This window comes from Simochromis diagramma, unplaced genomic scaffold (assembly GCF_900408965.1).
Source record: "Simochromis diagramma unplaced genomic scaffold, fSimDia1.1 OVJJ01000753.1, whole genome shotgun sequence".
In the NCBI taxonomy this organism is placed as follows: domain Eukaryota; kingdom Metazoa; phylum Chordata; class Actinopteri; order Cichliformes; family Cichlidae; genus Simochromis; species Simochromis diagramma.
In genome coordinates this window covers 3,889,495-3,906,938 of record NW_024387523.1, presented here as the reverse complement: position 1 = coordinate 3,906,938, position 17,444 = coordinate 3,889,495, and the positions used below count along the sequence as shown (strand labels likewise).

At 40.4% G+C, this 17,444-nt stretch overlaps 1 protein-coding gene across 5 annotated transcripts; it reads left to right on the top strand.

Annotated features, from left to right (window-relative positions):
* The first annotated feature begins 834 nt into the window (after positions 1-834).
* On the top strand, positions 835-15,587 carry LOC120726487 (claspin). Of its 5 annotated transcripts, none has more exons than XM_040020091.1 (24): positions 835-995; positions 1,961-2,078; positions 3,052-3,476; positions 4,282-4,425; positions 4,691-4,747; positions 4,827-4,899; positions 5,362-5,464; positions 5,626-6,221; positions 6,718-6,906; positions 7,103-7,266; positions 7,351-7,553; positions 7,674-7,726; positions 7,844-8,037; positions 8,339-8,879; positions 8,993-9,026; positions 9,221-9,323; positions 9,431-9,588; positions 10,108-10,269; positions 10,412-10,533; positions 10,927-11,057; positions 11,276-11,402; positions 12,221-12,300; positions 12,638-12,796; positions 15,343-15,587. In XM_040020091.1, the coding sequence occupies exons 2-24, from the start codon at positions 2,039-2,041 to the stop codon at positions 15,466-15,468; spliced, it is 3,984 nt and encodes a 1,327-aa protein (XP_039876025.1). In that variant the 5' UTR covers positions 835-995; positions 1,961-2,038; the 3' UTR covers positions 15,469-15,587. The 5 variants fall into 5 exon arrangements, with proteins under 5 accessions (XP_039876025.1, XP_039876024.1, XP_039876023.1 ...); XM_040020090.1 differs by lacking the exon at positions 835-995 and adding an exon at positions 1,002-1,216 and having other exon boundaries at positions 8,339-8,870; positions 9,224-9,323; XM_040020089.1 differs by lacking the exon at positions 835-995 and adding an exon at positions 1,002-1,216 and having other exon boundaries at positions 8,339-8,870.
* The last annotated feature ends 1,857 nt before the right edge of the window (positions 15,588-17,444 follow it).

The following is a 17,444-nucleotide window of genomic DNA, read 5'->3' as shown; positions in this document are numbered from 1 at the left end:
CATTCAAGAAGTAGGACTCCAGTTTGGTTCTTGCTCTCTGTGCAGTGGTTCAGAGTGCAAGATGTTGAAATAAATTCGCTTATTGGTAAGTACATTTGGAGTGGAACATTGTGTTAGTGTCAGTTGTTGATTGATCATTACGAATCATCTGTTCAACTATATAGCAGAGCTGAAAAAACTGATTAAAGAATCAATGTCGCTTGTTGATTAACCTGGAGTATCAGCCTTTGGGTGGGGATGTGGGGGTGGGGGGTGTCAGTTTCGGGGGTTATTGTTTGGTCTAACAAATGAAACTGTGGGACACTGCTAAAAATCCAAATGTTTCATTCAACCGTGCAAAAGACACAAATGTATTAAGCTGCACAAACCTGGAAAAAATACTAATTAAGAGAAGTCAAGGTTATGCAACTAATTTTGAGAAACAGACAACTCTTAGATATGTAATTTGCATCATTAATTGGATTAATTAGTATCAACAAAGCGCCGACTTTAACACTTGATTGGGGAATAGTGGGTTTGTAAGTAGAATTGCACAGAAAAATCTGTGTAGATGGACAAAAATGTGGAGAAATGTAATGGTTTTGAAATGTCAGGGTAGTAGGTCTTTAAAGAACAAATAAGCGATAAATGATTAAATAAAGATATCACTCCATTATGCAATGCCATTTTCCTTGCAACGGGACAATGGAATAGTTGCAAAACGGTGCATTTCCAATAACTGTGCTTTATGATTAATTACCATTACAATAAGTGTTAAAGTTGTTCTGATATTTGGAATTTTTTTCCTTTTTGTTTCTTCTCCAGCAACAATCCCCACCCGCCGGAGAGGTCCCGGGGATTAAGCAAACGCTTTTGCATTGTAGCGTAGTCAAATTAGGCGGGACAGCTGCGCCAAACAGACCAATAGGAAATCGAGAACAGTGCGATTGACGTTCCGGTGACGAAAAACTGTGGGCCAGCTGTCACGGCGCGCGAAACATCAAAATTTCTATTCGGTGTGTATGGAACAGGCGGGAGGAAGATAACTTTTCCGGCTAAACGCTAACTAAATGTCAATTAAAATACAGAAGCACCACTGGTCGCCTTGACGGTAACTTGTCCACGTTTTTCTGTGGCTAACACGAGAGTACGAGGTACCGTCTGAGCCTGTTTATTTTGCAAAGAAAGAACGTAAACTAGCCAGCGGACAAAGATGAGCTTGCTTTCTCAACAACAGGTCAGGCAATGCTTTGGTTTGTCAGTGATTATCTTGAACATCTGCCTAACTTTTCTAGACTTGCATATATCACTCTGTTTGATCGGGTAGTTTTTGTTTGGTGGAGATTGGCAAGATCGAAAGAAATATGCTAACTGCACATTTTGTTAGCCACCTAGCTTCCTGGCTAGGTTAGGTTTAGCTCAGCTCTTTTGGATAGTGATAACTGGCCTGGGCCTTTAAAGCGTGTCAATTTGACATTTTAATTTTAAATCCTTTTGTTAAAGTAAGACCTAGGTGACTCACAAACAGCCTTATCTGTTGCCTGAATGGTGATAATTAGAAACGTCGAAAGGCAGACATGCTGCTCATTGTTTGGTTTACTTCAAGGCGCCAGTCCTGTCAACGAACAAGCGTTTCGCTGCTCAAAGTGACAAAAGTGACACCCATTCTCTGTGTTAACACCCTCTCCTCTGTGTTTTTGTCAAATGCAGAAACATGCTATCCTGTGGTACTTTTTTTAAATTAGCTATGCAGCAATTTGGGTTGCCCTCCATTTGAAACGAATTCCTAGTGTTACTAGATTTAACAAAAGCAGTCCCACACTACATGGATCTCAATCAAGTAGCCTAAACTGAACTTCTACCCTTGCCTTAGATGAACTGTTTTTCAGTTGATACTTAACCTCAAGTTTTTTTCCACTAAATACCTTTTACTCCCCCCATGCAGCAACAATTCATGTGTATTGTCTGCTACTGTATGCAGGCTGAGGCACTCCCAGTTGTGGCCCAGACTGCAACAGAGAGTGATTCAGACAGCGGGGTGGGCTCACCAGCAGAGGAGATGGCTACAGACACCTCTAACAAAAGAGAAGGTCGTTCAGGTAAAGCAGCATAACAATGAGCCACTCTGGCTGTGTAAATGAGGTATGCATTTATGCAACTGCCTGTGACACCAGAGTAGGCAGAGAAACACTAGTTATCATAACAAGCCAGTCTGACCAAAGAATCAAAGCTGCAGTGCTTTAGAAAATATACATTCAAAGGTTATAAATGAAAGCAAACCAGTATCTAAAAGATGTCCAGTTTCCAAAGGACCAAATTTATTTGAAAAATAATAAAGGCAAAGAGTAACGTATCAGTCCAAGGGAAATTCTGTAGGAAATAGTATAAATACTTTAATAATGAAGTATTTCACTCTCCCTGGACTCATATTTGTTTTTCTTCAGAAGGGTTTATATCAAGGTGTTCTGTATATAATTGTCCTGCATTTAAGAACTCTTGGTGCTCACTGAAGATGTTTTTTCCCTTCCACCAAAGAAATTTCATCAGGGCTGTGAGCCAAACCACTCTCTGAGGACATATGTTGTTTTTGACTTCTGCTTTTTCTCCTGCCTTGAAGCTCCATTTCCCCCTTTTTTTTATTTTGTGACCAATATGTCCACTCTCCCACTTTAACCACATTAAGTTTGCTTTACCTGTCTCTTAACTTTGTCTCCAAACTACTCAACTTGCAGCTTATCTGTTTAGTCACTCTCCCAGAGGCCTGTTTCATGTTGAAAATCTCTTATTTAAATTACAAAAAGACACTACATTTTTTAAAATACCTTTTACGTTTTGGTCTTCCTTTTTATTTTTATTTCATTTATTTATTTATTTATTTTGGTTAAACAAAAATATGCATTAGAATAAAATTCTACTTGAATTTATTTTTCTCACTGTTTAGTGCAAACTCGAGTATTTTGTTTCATTACACATTGATATGAGCTGGGATTACCATTCTACCATTTTCTACCATTTTCATTCTACTCTATTCTAACTTTCTAAATTGGTTGGTTTTGCTGTCTTATTTATCAGATTCTGATGACGACGAAGACATCACGGTGCACAGAAAGCCTCACCGTAATGCCATTAGAGACAGTGACAGCGAGGAAGAGGCGGCAGCTGCAGATAGCAGCGTACACATGGCAGAAGCACTAGTCTTATCTGCTTCCAGTGGAGAGGAAATGGAGACTGAGAAGGACAAGAAGAAGGAAAAGGGACGACAGAAGTGCAAGAGAATAAGCCGAGCTCCTGTTGATAGCGAGGACAGTGAGCCTGAGGAGGAGAAAAGTGGAAAAATGGAGGAGGAAGAGGGGAAAGTGGTGAAGAGGAAAGTGAAATCCACAAAAGAAGTGAAGGAAAGAGAGAGGAGCAGGAGACATCATGAGAAAAAGGAAAAGCGCAGCAAAGCGGTGGAAAAGCTGAAGAAAAAGAAGGAGAGGTTCTCTGAAAGGGATGAGGTGAGTTCTTTAGTGTCTGAACTCTTTTTGGCTGGTGTTTGATACATCAAGGGTTCTCATTGCCCATGTCCGTTTTAAAACACATGGGCAATAATACGTCCTGTGGATTGTCTCAGCCCGGTCTATAACATATTATTAAAAATGATAAAATCAATAAAAGGTAGAATTATGTTTTTGAACCGCAAAGTGAATGATTGTCAGCAAAGTGGACTACGCTTACATAGGTGAAGAAAGATTTTATGTCAAGTACGTTACATGTTAAAAGCTTATATACCATTTAAGTAGATTTTTTAATGTAATCATGTGGCTTTTCGATCGCTTTAAGTCAGTGTGACCAGAAAAAAGACAAAGATGGCGCACTCACAAATCCTCAAATGATTGTGTTAAATGTGTTGTCAAAATTAGTTTTTCAAACATTATTTTATCTCAAAATTGGAAACCTTTGACATTTAAAAAAAAAAAAAAAGCATTTATTTTTTTATGTCCCAGTCAGATGATGCTTTTCAGTGCATGTCCAACTGCAAGGCCAAGTAAACAGATCTGCTTCTGGAAGAACTTTGTTGTCAGGAAGAAAGGGGGAAAAAACACTTCCTACCACATCAGTGTGATGATCAAACTACTGTTGTGGAAGCATTTGTGTTTTGGTTCCCCGAGCACTATAATAAGGTTTAAACTGCAGATCAAACTGAACAAAGTTTTAAAATTTAGATCTTGTGTGTTGTGCAAAATGTTGAAGCCATAAAAACAGCATACAATTTGGGTAATGTGTGTGCAACTAAAATCAGCTTTACTCCCATTTCCTCAGGAAATGCCTCATCCTGGGACCCTGAATGACAGTGGATGTCCGCTCGGTGACACAGAACTTTTTGACAATGGTCTGGATGATGAGGAAGAAGAGTCTCTGGATGCGATCCGTGCTGCGGTCAAGCAAAAGATGAAAAAACACAAGGTGCAAAAACATCAAGTAGTTTAAAAGAGGGGCTCTCCACCCATTTTCCATCACTATAAAAGATAAACATTTGGAATTGGTATCATTTATGTTTGGCCTTTGACTTATTTCCTTAAGAAAAATTAAAACAGCTGTTGAATTTATGTCAGTGACTTGAGATAAATTTAAATCCTTCAATTTTATTGTAACACTTTGATTTAATGTTGTGGTGAGAATAGTTGGACCATGTTGGGCATTGTGTCCTTTTGTTTCTATGTTGCTACAGGATCCCCTCTCCAATGAGGAGGAGGATGAAGAGGTGCCAGAGAAGCCCCAGCGTGCGGTATGCAAAATCAGAAAATAAATAAATAATTACTTTAAATTGTAAGCAGTTTGTCATTGCCACTATGTGACTCTTTCAGGAGAGAAAGGCTGCACGTGCCAGCAAAGAGGCGATGAAGCAGCTCCACAGTGAGTCTCAGAGGCTGATCAGAGGTCAGTTGATAAGACACGTTTATTTAACCTATAAAGTTTTATTGTGGGTAATAATTTGAATAGAGGATGGTATTCTAGTTTTCTTTCCATACTTGCAAACACTTCTGGTTTTTCTGGTTTTCCCGTACTTTAAAATCTTCTCATGGTGCCCATCTTGCTGTTTCTCCTGTGTATTTACACTGCAGTGCAGACTTTATTATAAATAACTGAAGTAGATGCATCTTTAAGGTTTTAGTTTATTCTAAACCTTAATTGCTAATTTCATTTAAAGAAAATGGAATGAATTTCACCATCTGATGTTGACTTTGGTAAAGGTGGATAATTTTTCACTTATTCAAGCCACTAGAATCAATAACAAGTGAAACATTATAAATATTTTCTGTGGAGATTATTGCATAGATGTTGACAGGTGTAATTTAATGACTTATCTGCTGCTAAAACTGCATTCTTCTGCCTTTTTAGAGTCTTCTCTTGGCCTGCCCTACCACATCCCCGAGCCCAAGACCATCGACCAGTTCTTTAAGAAGAGAGCAAGGCCAGAGGGTCCTGTCATGGCATTGTTGAAGTAAATACTAACATGACATTTAACACATTTCAGGTCAGACACAAGTCATGTAAGGATGGCCGCTGGACCTGCTCATTTCACACAAGTGCAGATTTAAGTAACTGTACTTTGATTCTGTCAAAGTAAAATCTTTACATTTATAAAACTCTTTCTGCTTTTAGATCTGCAAAGTACTCAGAAATGATGTTGGAGACACCGTCAGCTCCTCCACCTTCTGTAAACCCACCCAGCAAACTGCCATCCACTGAGCAGGACTGTAATTCTTCTTTGGATATGTCGCCCAATCAAATCCAGCCTTTACTTCAGCCAGCAGCAACCTCATCCCCGCAAAAGCAGAACCTCAACCAGGCCGGAGAAACTTCGGTTACCTCGGATCCTGAGCAGGAGTCAGGCCCAATGCTTTACCTCTCTGAGAGTCTGCAGGACTCGGTCACAGCTGATGCTGAAGACAAGCCTGCATCTGACTCAGGAGAGGAAACCTCAGCTGCTCCTTTACCACAAAATCCAACTGCAGCAACATCTGACTCTGAAACCCTGCAGAAAGAGACTGTATCTAGGGCTGTGGTTGATCCTGCAGCTCCTCAGTGTTTGAGTGCTGATTCAGCTACAACAGAGCCCTCGGTACAGCAGCCTACCAAACCGAAGAAAGACAAATTGACCAGACTAAAGGAGTTGGGACTGGATCCGCCTCCTATTGCAAAATTGTGTCCAGATGATGGAGCTTTTGTACAGCTCGACCCTCCACAGCTTAACCCTGGTGAGTCACAAATATTTCCCAATCTCAGCAAGAAGACATCGAGAATCAAGCCTTTTGATCCTTTGCCATGGTCACTGTGATAAATTAGGTAATTTGACTTCAAAATGTGCATAATCTCACGGGGGAAAGAAGTACTAGCAGGCAACTTTTCCCAGGAAAAATATGTGCACGATGTTACTTCATTTCATCTAGCTACACTGGCAACATCCTTCCTCTTTGTTTTTATCATGTTTATTGTTCTGAGCAGCAGAAATCTGAACACATGGCTGAGCGCTCTATGGTTTGGGAAGGCAGAAAACAATTAGAACATACTGTCCTTCTCTCAGGACCTCATAACATGTCCCAGATGCAGTTTTAAATCCTTTGAAACACAATGTGAGATCAAATGAAGTGTTGTGCACTACAAAATTTTTGTCCTCATCAAAAGCAAGGCCCGATGTCTTCTGTGTCAGGCAGCCAAAGATAACCTCTCTTACCTCTCCTCTTCTTCAACTAGGTGTGGAGGCTCTGAAGGAGCGTTATCTGCGTCACATTATTGCACCCACACGACCCCAAGGGGAGCGCACTTTGCAGCTTGACATCATCCGTAAGGACAGCACCCCATCTGGCCAGGAGGAGCTGCACACGGAGTCTCTCACTGTGACTGTCAAAGAGGGAGCAGAGGAGCCTGTGACCACTAAACCAGGTCTGGATATGTAGAAGAGATAGAAATTATACAATTTTAAATTGTTTAGCATTTCTGTGAGTGTCATCATTTCACTTTAGATTATATAATTAATTGAATATAAGTAGTTATGATGGGCTTACGTTTACAATCATTAACCACAACTACACGTGGATCAGCTGGAAATGATATGACTCCCTTGCTCATCTCTGTGTAGGAGAGAAGCTGCTGACTCTGAAGCAGCGCCTGCAGCTCGCCATGGCCCAACGGAGAAAAGAGGAGAGGGCGCGCAAGGCCGAGCTGAATCGCCTAGACAACGAAGACTGTGGGGAGGACGAAGAGGAGGAGGAAGACATGACGGATGAGTCAGAGGAGGAAGAAGTACGTGGATGATTTTGTTACGCTGCACAAATTTTTGCTTTTACCCTCTTTGCACTTGCATCAAGCTGTTGTTCTGTCCCTCAGGGTGTCGATGACTTATTGGGAGGTGGTGATGGTGAAGAAGACGACGTGAAGGACAATGAAGATGAAGAGGAAGAAGGCAGCATGGCTCAGAGTATGAGGAGCCCTTCTCCAGTGGCACTGATCGGACCCTCGCCAACTCCCGACCTCATTAACACAGATGGCACTCTCATGCTGTTCCCTGGAAACTCTTCCTCGCGCACCGGGTGTGTTTGCAGTTTTGTAGAAGCACCTTTAAAGTCTCTTATATTTGGCTGCAAGATGTCACCTGCAGCAGCTTGTTTAATGGATAAAATTAAAAATATTTTTGGTTTTTCTTTTTTTAGTGATGGTGTAAGAAGGTCTGGGCCTTCTGGACATGACAGTGGCAGTAAGATGGGTGGGTAAAGTGGAAGAGCTCCATTTAGTTTGACCGTATTTCCTCTTTTTTTTTTGTTTTGTTATTGAGAGAAATTGAAAGTACACTCTTTTCCTCTCCTCTCCCGCTCGTCTCCAGAAGAGGATGACTCCCTGTCCCTGGTGAAGGACAACAGCCACAACAGCAGCTTTGAGCTCCCAGGGTCCATGATTACATCATACCAACCAGTGAATAACCAGCGTGGCACAGGGCGAAGTGTCCTCAACTCGTCCATTTTCCGCTCCCCTTCACCGTGCCTCTTCAGGCCGAGCTTCCTCGGCTCTGCCTCAAAGGTGAGAAGAAATGTTTTTCATTCACTCTAATTATTGCAGCATCAGACAGATTTCACGAGGGGTTTGAATTTGGGCCAAACATGCCCTTGGTTACATACATGCATATTTAGTTAAGTCCAAAAAAATTGACGAATCAATAAGGCTCAGAGAAAATCCACGAATAAGACTGTATCTGCAAATAACCAAGAGCTCACCTGCAAGTGCATTTTATACAAATAGAATAAAAGAAAATAGAAACCAAACTACACATTCAACATTAGAATGAGTACTTATATTTTACTTTAAAAAAATTCTCTTTCAGAGTTCAGGCAAGCTCTCCGAGCGTTCTCTTTGCCTCCCTGTTGAAGACTCCCAAGACCTGTACGCACCTCCTTCTCCCAGTGCAGATTCAGGCCCCCTGGATGGAGCTGCTTCTGGTCCTGGCCTAGCAGGTGACTCTCAGGGTCGTTTTTCGCTTGAAGATGATGCTCAGTCCCAGTTACTTGACGCAGATGGTTTTCTAAATGTGGGGCCGCGCCCCGGTGCACCCACCTCTCACAAGAGGCAGCTGATCTTGGGCAGCCTGGATGAAAATGCAATGGATGCACACATGGGGGAGCTGTTGGGGTTGTGTTCAGGTGGTTTTGGATCAGGGAAGAGCAACTCCATAGGGGGAGACGATGTTGGAGCAACACAGGAGGATGAGCTGCTTGGGCTGTGCTCAGGAGCGTTTCCACCGACACAAGCTGAAGGGGAGCAGACAAAGAAAAGGAAAGAGGGAGAAGACGATGAAGACTCTGAAAATACTATGGATCAGCTGCTGGGTCTATGTTCAGGCAAATTTTCGAGTCCAGGTAAGAGTGGTGTGCATTTCTGCTTTTTTATAAATGACATTGCATCATTGCAATTTTTTTTTGTCACTTCCTCTACAGCTCATGTTTTTACACAATCCTTTTTCGTTTGCTGCCAAATTTAGGTTCTACTCACACAGCTTCACCATCACAAGACAGGTACGGTACAAATATCTTCTGTATCATTTTCTGGTTTTGTTAATAATCTCTAAAGTTTGATTAGTTTCTGTGATCCTTTAAGCTGCTCCTCTCCCTCATTACCCCCAAACTGCTTTGATTAGAGGATTATAGGAATAATAACTGAAATATTTACTTGCAATGTAAGATTTTCACTTTGATTTTACACTATTAAGTAGAAAGAAGTTAGAGGCTAGAGAGCAGCAGGAGGAGGAGGAGGAGGAGGAAGAAGAGGAGGACTGCGAGTTCCGGCTCCTATCAGATGTTGAGAGTGAGCAGGTAAACAAAGAAACAAACAAAAAACACTTCAAGTGCTTTGGATTTTTTTTTGGGTTAAATATATAATGCAATTACTAAAGTATTAAAAATGTCTTGTGGGTGTAAAGGAGGACAACGATGATGATGATGATGATGGTAATGATGGAGAGGAGGAGGAAAATGATGAGGAAGATGAAGCAGATGCCAGCGAAGAGGAAAACAATGAGGTGGAAGAGGAGGAACTGGAGGGTGTGTTCGCGCCACGGGCGAAAAAAAAGAAGAAAATGTAAGTGAAAGTGCTTTCATGCAACGTGATCGATGGAAAGTGGCACAGTGTTGTGGCCAAATCCTGCTGTGGGAAGATTTTTGGTGGCAGTAAAATACGTCTGTATTTGGATGTAATCCAGCAAACATGATGCTTTGTTGAATAAAGCAGCCCTTCTTATAAATAAGTACAGAATTGAATAATACTTTTCATTGTGGCCTAACTAAATGTCTGTGCAAAATTGATCTGAGCAGCAGGCTTTTTTATGCAGTTTAGAGACCAACAGATAAATGTGTTGGATGTTGTTTCTGGCTTTGAAAGTTGTTTAAACTTCACTGACTGATAGAAAAGAGTGCTTTTTTTTTTTTTTTTAAGTTAATGCAAAGATTCTCACTTAAAAACTATTAGATTTTATTTTTGCCATTTGAATTAGGTCATTGGCCGCTAACCATCAATTTGCAAACTGTAGAAATGCTTAATTTTCACTGCTAATCCACACCTGCGACACAGCTTGACTGGTTTCTTGGATCTCCTTGGCAGGCGACTGACCGACTATGTGGACTCGGAGGCCGAGCTGTCTGGTAGTGATCTAGGCAGCGATGATGAGGACGGCGACAGAGGGAGCGAGTATGAGGAAGAGGAGCTTCTGGAAGACCTTCCCTCTGACGAAGAGCTGCAAAACCAAGTCAACAAGATCCACATGTGAGCAAAGACGAATAGATTTATAAAACGATGTCTTTTGTATGAAGTACATCAACGAGAATACTGAAGAGGGCAGCTGGAGATGAACCTGTGGCACAAAAACGATGTAAAAGTTGTTAAAATCCGTCTCTTGTTCTTACAGGAAGCAGATTTTGGATGATGACAAGCGTCGCCTGAGGCTGTATCAGGAGCGCTACCTGGCTGACGGAGACTTGCACTCTGACGGTCCTGGACGAGCGCGTCGCTTCCGATGGAAGAACATTGGTGAGTTTACTGGATGAACGATTAAATGCCTGGATTACTAAATACCGATAATGAGTGTTGGTAGGACTCAATTGGAGTAACAGCAGTAATAAAATGCACAAATCTAAATGAATAAAAACATTATTAGCTATTTGTTTCAGGTTTTATAAGAATTTAGCAGCATTATGTGTATTCAGTTAATTGCAACTTTAACACTGTCAGGACAAAATATTTTTTTAGCATCTAGCACAAGACAGTGGACGCAATATAGAAGAAAAGATAAAGTAAAAGATAACTAAATTACTTATTTTAATCAAAGCATCCTAAATATGACAAGTGATGATTTCTTCTGATTATTGGGTCTAACTGTACACATTTGTCATTGAGAGATTTTAATTGTAATTTTTGGTCCAGATGATGGTTTCAGCATGGAGAGAACTGGAGCCGAGGGCGAGGAAGACTGGGAGGAAGAGGATGATGTGGACCAGGCTGAGGTCCAAAGACGGATAGAGAGACTGGAGAGAGAGCAGTGGCTCAGGGAACAGGTGGGTTTTATGGTTTGCAGTTTTTTTTGCACACACACATGAAGGAGGTGGCACTAATGGAAAAATATACATTTGGAAAAAAAAAAAAAGTGTGATGGTTTTCGCCAAGTTCTGTTAAAAGGATTTCTTAGAGATGGGCTGTGTGCGCCTTATGAATTGGCCTCCTCTGTGAGGGCTGTTGCTGTTTTGTGTTCATTCTTTTGTCACTCTTCTCACAGTCTGAACAGAAAGCCAAAAAAGGAGAGGATTTGGAATTGGATCCAGATGATGAGAAGATTGGAGAGGAAGACAGTCAATTCATGAAACTTGCCAAAAAACTGACTGCCAAGACTCTGCAAAGAAAAGGTTAGTTTGATAAAAGTCCCCATGAGTAGAATCCCATCTACTTAAAAACACCCAGAGGAGCTTTTGTCCAGCAGTTATTGGCACAACTGTCTTGCATAGCAGGAAAAATAAAAGATTAAAAAAGAAAAACATGTGAATTAATTAATGGTAGTAGTTAAGACACACAGTCAAACTGTAGAATAAAGCCAAACAACAAGAAGCCAATCTGAGGACTTTAGGACCTATGAAGAATACAGAGGGTTTAAATCATAAAGTCAAGAAAGGTTTTAAAGTTGGTATTTTAAACTATTTCAAAAAGGATAATTTAATGACCCCCAAGATTAGTGTAGTTTTTCAGTTTGTTGCTGAATTGTTAATAGAAAATATAAGAAACATACATTTTCATCTACTCAGTGTTGAAAGTTGGGAGTACAGTTGGATAGATGGGTAGATTCAGATAATGTGCTACATGGCGGTAGTAACGACGGCACTAAAAACACCAAAATGTGTCCCAGCAAACAAAACTTGACCATTTGCAGAAACAGCTACAGAAATTCACGTTCTGTAAAAGGAAAAAAAAGGAATGTAATCAGTAGCTAGATCTTTTATTTATTTAACTGGCTGCTTCGTATCGTCACAAAACAAAAGTTCTACATTGAGATATGAATCATATTTAAAGGGTGTTTGAACTGTTTGCACTTAAAAGTATGAAGTTTTTCTGTACTTAATTCAACATGAAAACACTTAAGGAATTCATATGCAACACATGCACAACCACGTCATTCTTGTTAAATAAACTGGTGCTTTACTTAAGCTAACTGTGTAACTGTTTAAACCAGAGCCGCCTGTGGCACCACAACCAGAGAAGAAGACAGCAGCAGCTCTCAATCCCTTCCAGAGGCCCTCTCAGCCTTTACAGGTAATTCAAACACCCTGTGAATAACTTTTCTTTCTTTTAATTTTTTTATCGTCTAAATAATACCTGCTTTTTGTTGTCTGTGTAACAATGTACAAAGAATTCAACATTAATCACGGCGTCAACAGTGTTGGAGTCTGCCCCACTCTGTCACTGCTTTCTTCTCTTCTCCATGCTGTCCTATAAAGAAAAGGCTAAATGGCAAAAAGATGTTTAGTTATTGCTTTTTACTAAATAAAACAAATATTTTAAACTGTCACAAAGTGGATGTTTGCAAGACTTCATCATGTGTTCGTCCATGATCTGCACAAGGCCGGTCTAAGATCTGTGTTTCTCCCAGGTGAGGAGAGGTTCTCTCCTGAGTCAGCCTCAGTCCGTCCTCCAGAAGCTGGCTTCCATCTCAGAGGGAAATCCTCTGGCCCCCAGAAACAGCCGTGGATTCCTCTTCCAAACACTCTCTCCTGAGAAGGTTAACTCATCAGAGGCTCCACAGAAACAGGTGAGTCAGAATTATGATGCTAAAAAAAAAAAAAAAAAAACTATTAATAAAACCCATTTCATGAGTACATGTGACAGAAGTTCAGCAGAATATTCAAAGAGTGCTTCATTTTACACTCCCAAACACTCAGCCCCACTCTTCATGTACACTGAATAGGCTCAGTTGTGTTATGTAAGTTAATATGGCTGCAGTTTTACTGCTGTAGTTATTTTTAGTCTTTTTTTTTCTTCTTTTTTTTTTTAAATAATCATGGATCAGTCATGAATAAAATTTTCTGTAAAATTCCCCCAAAACTGTTAAAATGAGAATCTGTAGCCTGCGGTGAAGCCTTCAAACTGCTTGTTTTGTTTGATTTTTAATCAGGTTTAAACAAAACCGGAGAGGTCAGTACATGAATAAAAACAGCTGTTTAAATAGTTGAAAATTCAGGTTGAACCAAGGTTATACTTGTAAATTAGCAGAACTAGAGCTGAACTCAAAATCTCACTTAACAAAAGGAACTAATTTTTAAATGGATAAAAAAAAAAGCAAAATGTAAAGCACTTATTCAGATTAAGTATAAAAGTGCATGTCTCCACTATATGCACTGTTATGAAGTGTTGCTGCAAAAACAATGAAACTCTGGGAACCAGTCCTGTCCTTTGTGACCATTTAATGAGCATATGTCCTACTGATGAATATTCTGCCTGGCGTCAAGGATCAGTGGCCCACAGCAGCAGCATGCAATGACCCTCACTGCTAATTTGTAAAACAATAGTCCAGCATTCCTGCAGGCCCCTCTGGCTTCAATCAGTTCAGTCTTAAAATGCAAAATAAGGCTTGAATTGCTCTTTGCAATGATTAAGTACTTAAATCAACCCTTAAACTGCCTTTAAAAATAAAACAAATGAAACACAGAAGACACTTTTTCTTGCATTGTGAAATCTTGTTAATAACCATGAAAGTCACATGACCTCCAATCGATGTCTTTTTCATGAGACATTAGTGACTCCCGAGGAAAAATGTTGTAAATGTACTAAGTGGAAACTGGAAAAACAGTCGATTAACCTCTCCAAAAGTTGATTCTGTTCATCTAGACGTAGCGTTTTGTGGGAGAAACGTTTCGTCACTCATCCAAGTGACTTCTTCAGCCTCAGCTGACTGCAGGTTTCCCCAATCTTATAAACAGTACATTTGCATGATGACTGAAACCAGCCCACTGAGGAAATAATAGGCTGGGAGGTCAGTTCCTTGATCTTAACTCTATCAAGATTAAGGAACTGACCTCCCAGCTCATTGTTCCTGATGAACAGACAACAAAGATGAAAAGAATCAACTTTTGGAGATTTACTTACCTGGATGATATAGCATGCATCAAGAAGTCGATTAACCTCTTTAAACCACTTTAACTCACAGGCTGATTAATGTAACATACAACTAATTATAACAATAACAAAGGTGGTTTTAAAAAAAAAATTAGTATTAAATTTAAATGACATCGTGCATTTCAATTTCCAGAGTCCAGAAAACTTTATATTCAGTTTGGGAACTGCAGGGTTTAGATCTCACCCTGGGTCAACACAACTGAATCAAATGATTAGTTCATTACCAGGCCTCTGGAGAACTTCAACACATGTTGAGGAGCTAATTTAGCCATTTACATCAGCTGTGTTGGGTCAAGGATCTAAAATCTGCATGACACCCCACCTCGATTTGACAAAAATCTCCTGTAAACTCTGACCATTTGATAAGCAGAGATGTCTGTTACAGTTGAAGCCACCATGAATAAAAATATGGTCAGATTCAGGGGGAATGTTTACTCAGCCTTTAAAAGCTTTGTGGAGGCCACCAAAGGTTTAGATGGATGGACAGGAAATTGTATTGCAGCAGGAATCACATCACTGTGGAGGAATTATGTCCCACTCTTCTTTGCAAGATTGTTTTAATTCAAGAAATTGGGAAAGGCAGCAAATGCGTTATTACCTCAAGGAGTTCAAAAGATTTCACAATAAGCGCGACTGGTCTAAAGTCGTTGGTGCCTGAAAGTCTAGGGGAACTTCAGAAGAGGAACAATTATGGACACATTTCAAATAATTCTTATTGTGTGATGGTTTAAAAAAAAATCTAGAAATTTCCGTTTTTTTAAAAAGATACTTTTATGTCTTCTTTTAATAGTCACACAACAGCAAACTTTCCCATCTCCTAACAAGCACAGGTGGCCTTAGAAATCAGGCTGCTCTCCTTAAAGTGTCATTTCCCAACTCTGTCTGCTTGTCTCTTTAGTGAGGTCTCGCTGTTCTAAAATAAATGCAGAAACGAAATGTTTTCCACAGAGCTCGGGGCTTCTCTTAAGTATGAGAGTCATGTGAATGTGCTGGGTGAAGTCATGGTTTCTGGTGTATTCTCAATATTGGACACTATGTGGCGGCAAAGCCCACATTTCTAACAGTAGATTAAAGGCTGACTGTTACACTGTCAGTCCCAGTGCACACGCAGTCACTAGCCGGTATATTGTTTTATTTTGTACAGCAGTTTTGTAAAAAGACAAACTGATGTTTGTTCCTCAGACGATGAAGAAGAGGGGGCAGATGGGGGCAGCGAATCCAGCAGCAAAGAGGGTCTGCAGAGAGAACAAACCTGCAGGACAGACCAAAGGGTCTCAGAGGAGCATCTTCAACTTCCTGGACCACTGATGATGCAGCGCACTAACTGAATGAAGATGAAAAGCTGGCTGGGAGTCCAAGTTTTTCTCCCAGCTGCTACAGAGGCAGTGAGGAGGCAGAACTGACCTTTAACTTTCAGTGTTTCACTTCACAATAAGACTGAGAAAAACGAAGCTAGTGGCAAAACTCTGGGTGGTTTCAGGATTATGAGACGTCTCCCCACCTGTGCCCATTTTGTGGTTGAGCATAAATCACCAGCAAAACACACCACTGAAGATCCTGCTACTCTTTTACTCGATGACTTGCACACTTAATCTTCCCTTGTTCAGCTCGTGTGTTCAAATATTTAATCCGTTACGCCACTAGCGACATTCATCTGATCTGACTTGACCTAATTTGGACCACATGATTGAGGTCTATCTAGAAATGTTTTATCATGTACATATGGTTTTTCTTTTTAAGAAGTAGGGAGTTTATTTGTGTGATGTTTTAAATGTATTTGTTTTACAGTGTAAATAAAATATTTTAAGACATAAATCTGATTCTTTTCTTGTCTCGTTAGACCAGATTCTTGTTTTCAGTATGTTTTGAACGTCCTAAGAAGATTAAAGGAATTGCAAAGATGTGCATGTTAGGTTACTTGATTTATCTAAACAGAAATCAATGCATGGCCCTATGATAGACTGCCCACTTGTCCAGATTGTACCCCACATCTTGCTCTACAACAGCTTGGATAGACTCCAAAATTGGAGGAGCTGATTCTGATCTGCGGGGGACCAAACATTGGTAAATTTCTTGGAGAAGCCCCTCCAGTGTGCTAATATCAGTGCCAACAACTTTGGACCAATCGGCTTCATTGTAGCATGCTGTTTCCAGCTTTTTAAATGTATCTATGTAGTGGAAATCAGTTCTACTCGGATATTGACACTGTCTGAGATATCTGTTCCCAAGTTCAGAATTTGGGAAGTCTTGTGCTACATAAAGTTGTTAGTAGGACTTGTCTGGGTTTACATATTTACAAAAATGTTTCATGATTTTTTTAAAATGTGTCCATGCACAGCATCAATTGTCTAAAAACAGCAGCTAATTTATCATCTCGCAAGAGTACTGGCCTGAGATGCGTAAGACGCAGGGTGGGTGATAAAGTCTCTCTTCTACTTTATAAAACATTTGCTTACAACACTGAATTCCTTACACAATAAACCCATGATTTTGGCAGCAAATATGATTGCCTTTCCTCGAATGTTCAAATCCATTTAAGCTGAACATTGAACTAAAAGGTGGAACACACTGTCAGTCATATCTATCTGTGACAGATTTCCAGTCTTTCAAGGACTCTTTTGACTCTTCTTTTCACTTTTTCCTCCTATTTTAAAGCATAATTGCAATTTAGAGACTAATGATTTGGTAAGTGGCTAATAATAGGCTGGCATTAAAGGGATGGTCTTCTAACGAGCCCTTTCATGTCTCTCCATCTCATTAGTAGCCACGGTGATTAGCAGGAGGTCCTGGGGTTAGGATCGGTCGCAGGAGGCCCCATTACACATCATTAGGGGCCAACGCCAGGAGGGTCTGGAATGAGCCCCATGGAGGGCCCCCGCCTGCAAAGAGCTGCTGTATACCTGCAGGCAGGCTGGCTTAATCCTGGTGTTGTTATGGCAGAGAAGGCATCTTTTCTCTTTTTTTAGCTTTTGTCAAAACATTAATGGTAAGTTTGAATGTTAAAATGTAAAGGGCAGAGAATCACTGGATATATTTTCAGCAGTGAGCAGCATCCATCATCATTTCCGTGTCATTTATATGCAATTAACTGACATAAAGACTTGACTCCAAGTCCTGAGGCCCGATGAGCGGGGTCAAGAAATCAATTTTAATTAGAATTTAATAGGAATAATGTCTGCAAGTCCTTTCTTCTTTTGCATCAACACCATAGCCTCCTCTCCAAACTGAATTTCACAACTTTGTTTAACCCCCGAGAGGGAATTACGAGGTCAGCGCAGTGAAGC

Excerpts from the sequence above, each read along its gene's own strand:
- LOC120726487 (XM_040020087.1), top strand. The coding sequence starts at position 1,193 with ATGAGCTTGCTTTCTCAACAACAG. Across the intron at positions 7,267-7,350 it reads ATGAGTCAGAGGAGGAAGAA|GGTGTCGATGACTTATTGGG; the intron begins GTACGTGGATGA and ends TCTGTCCCTCAG. Across the intron at positions 7,554-7,673 it reads AACTCTTCCTCGCGCACCGG|TGATGGTGTAAGAAGGTCTG; the intron begins GTGTGTTTGCAG and ends TTCTTTTTTTAG.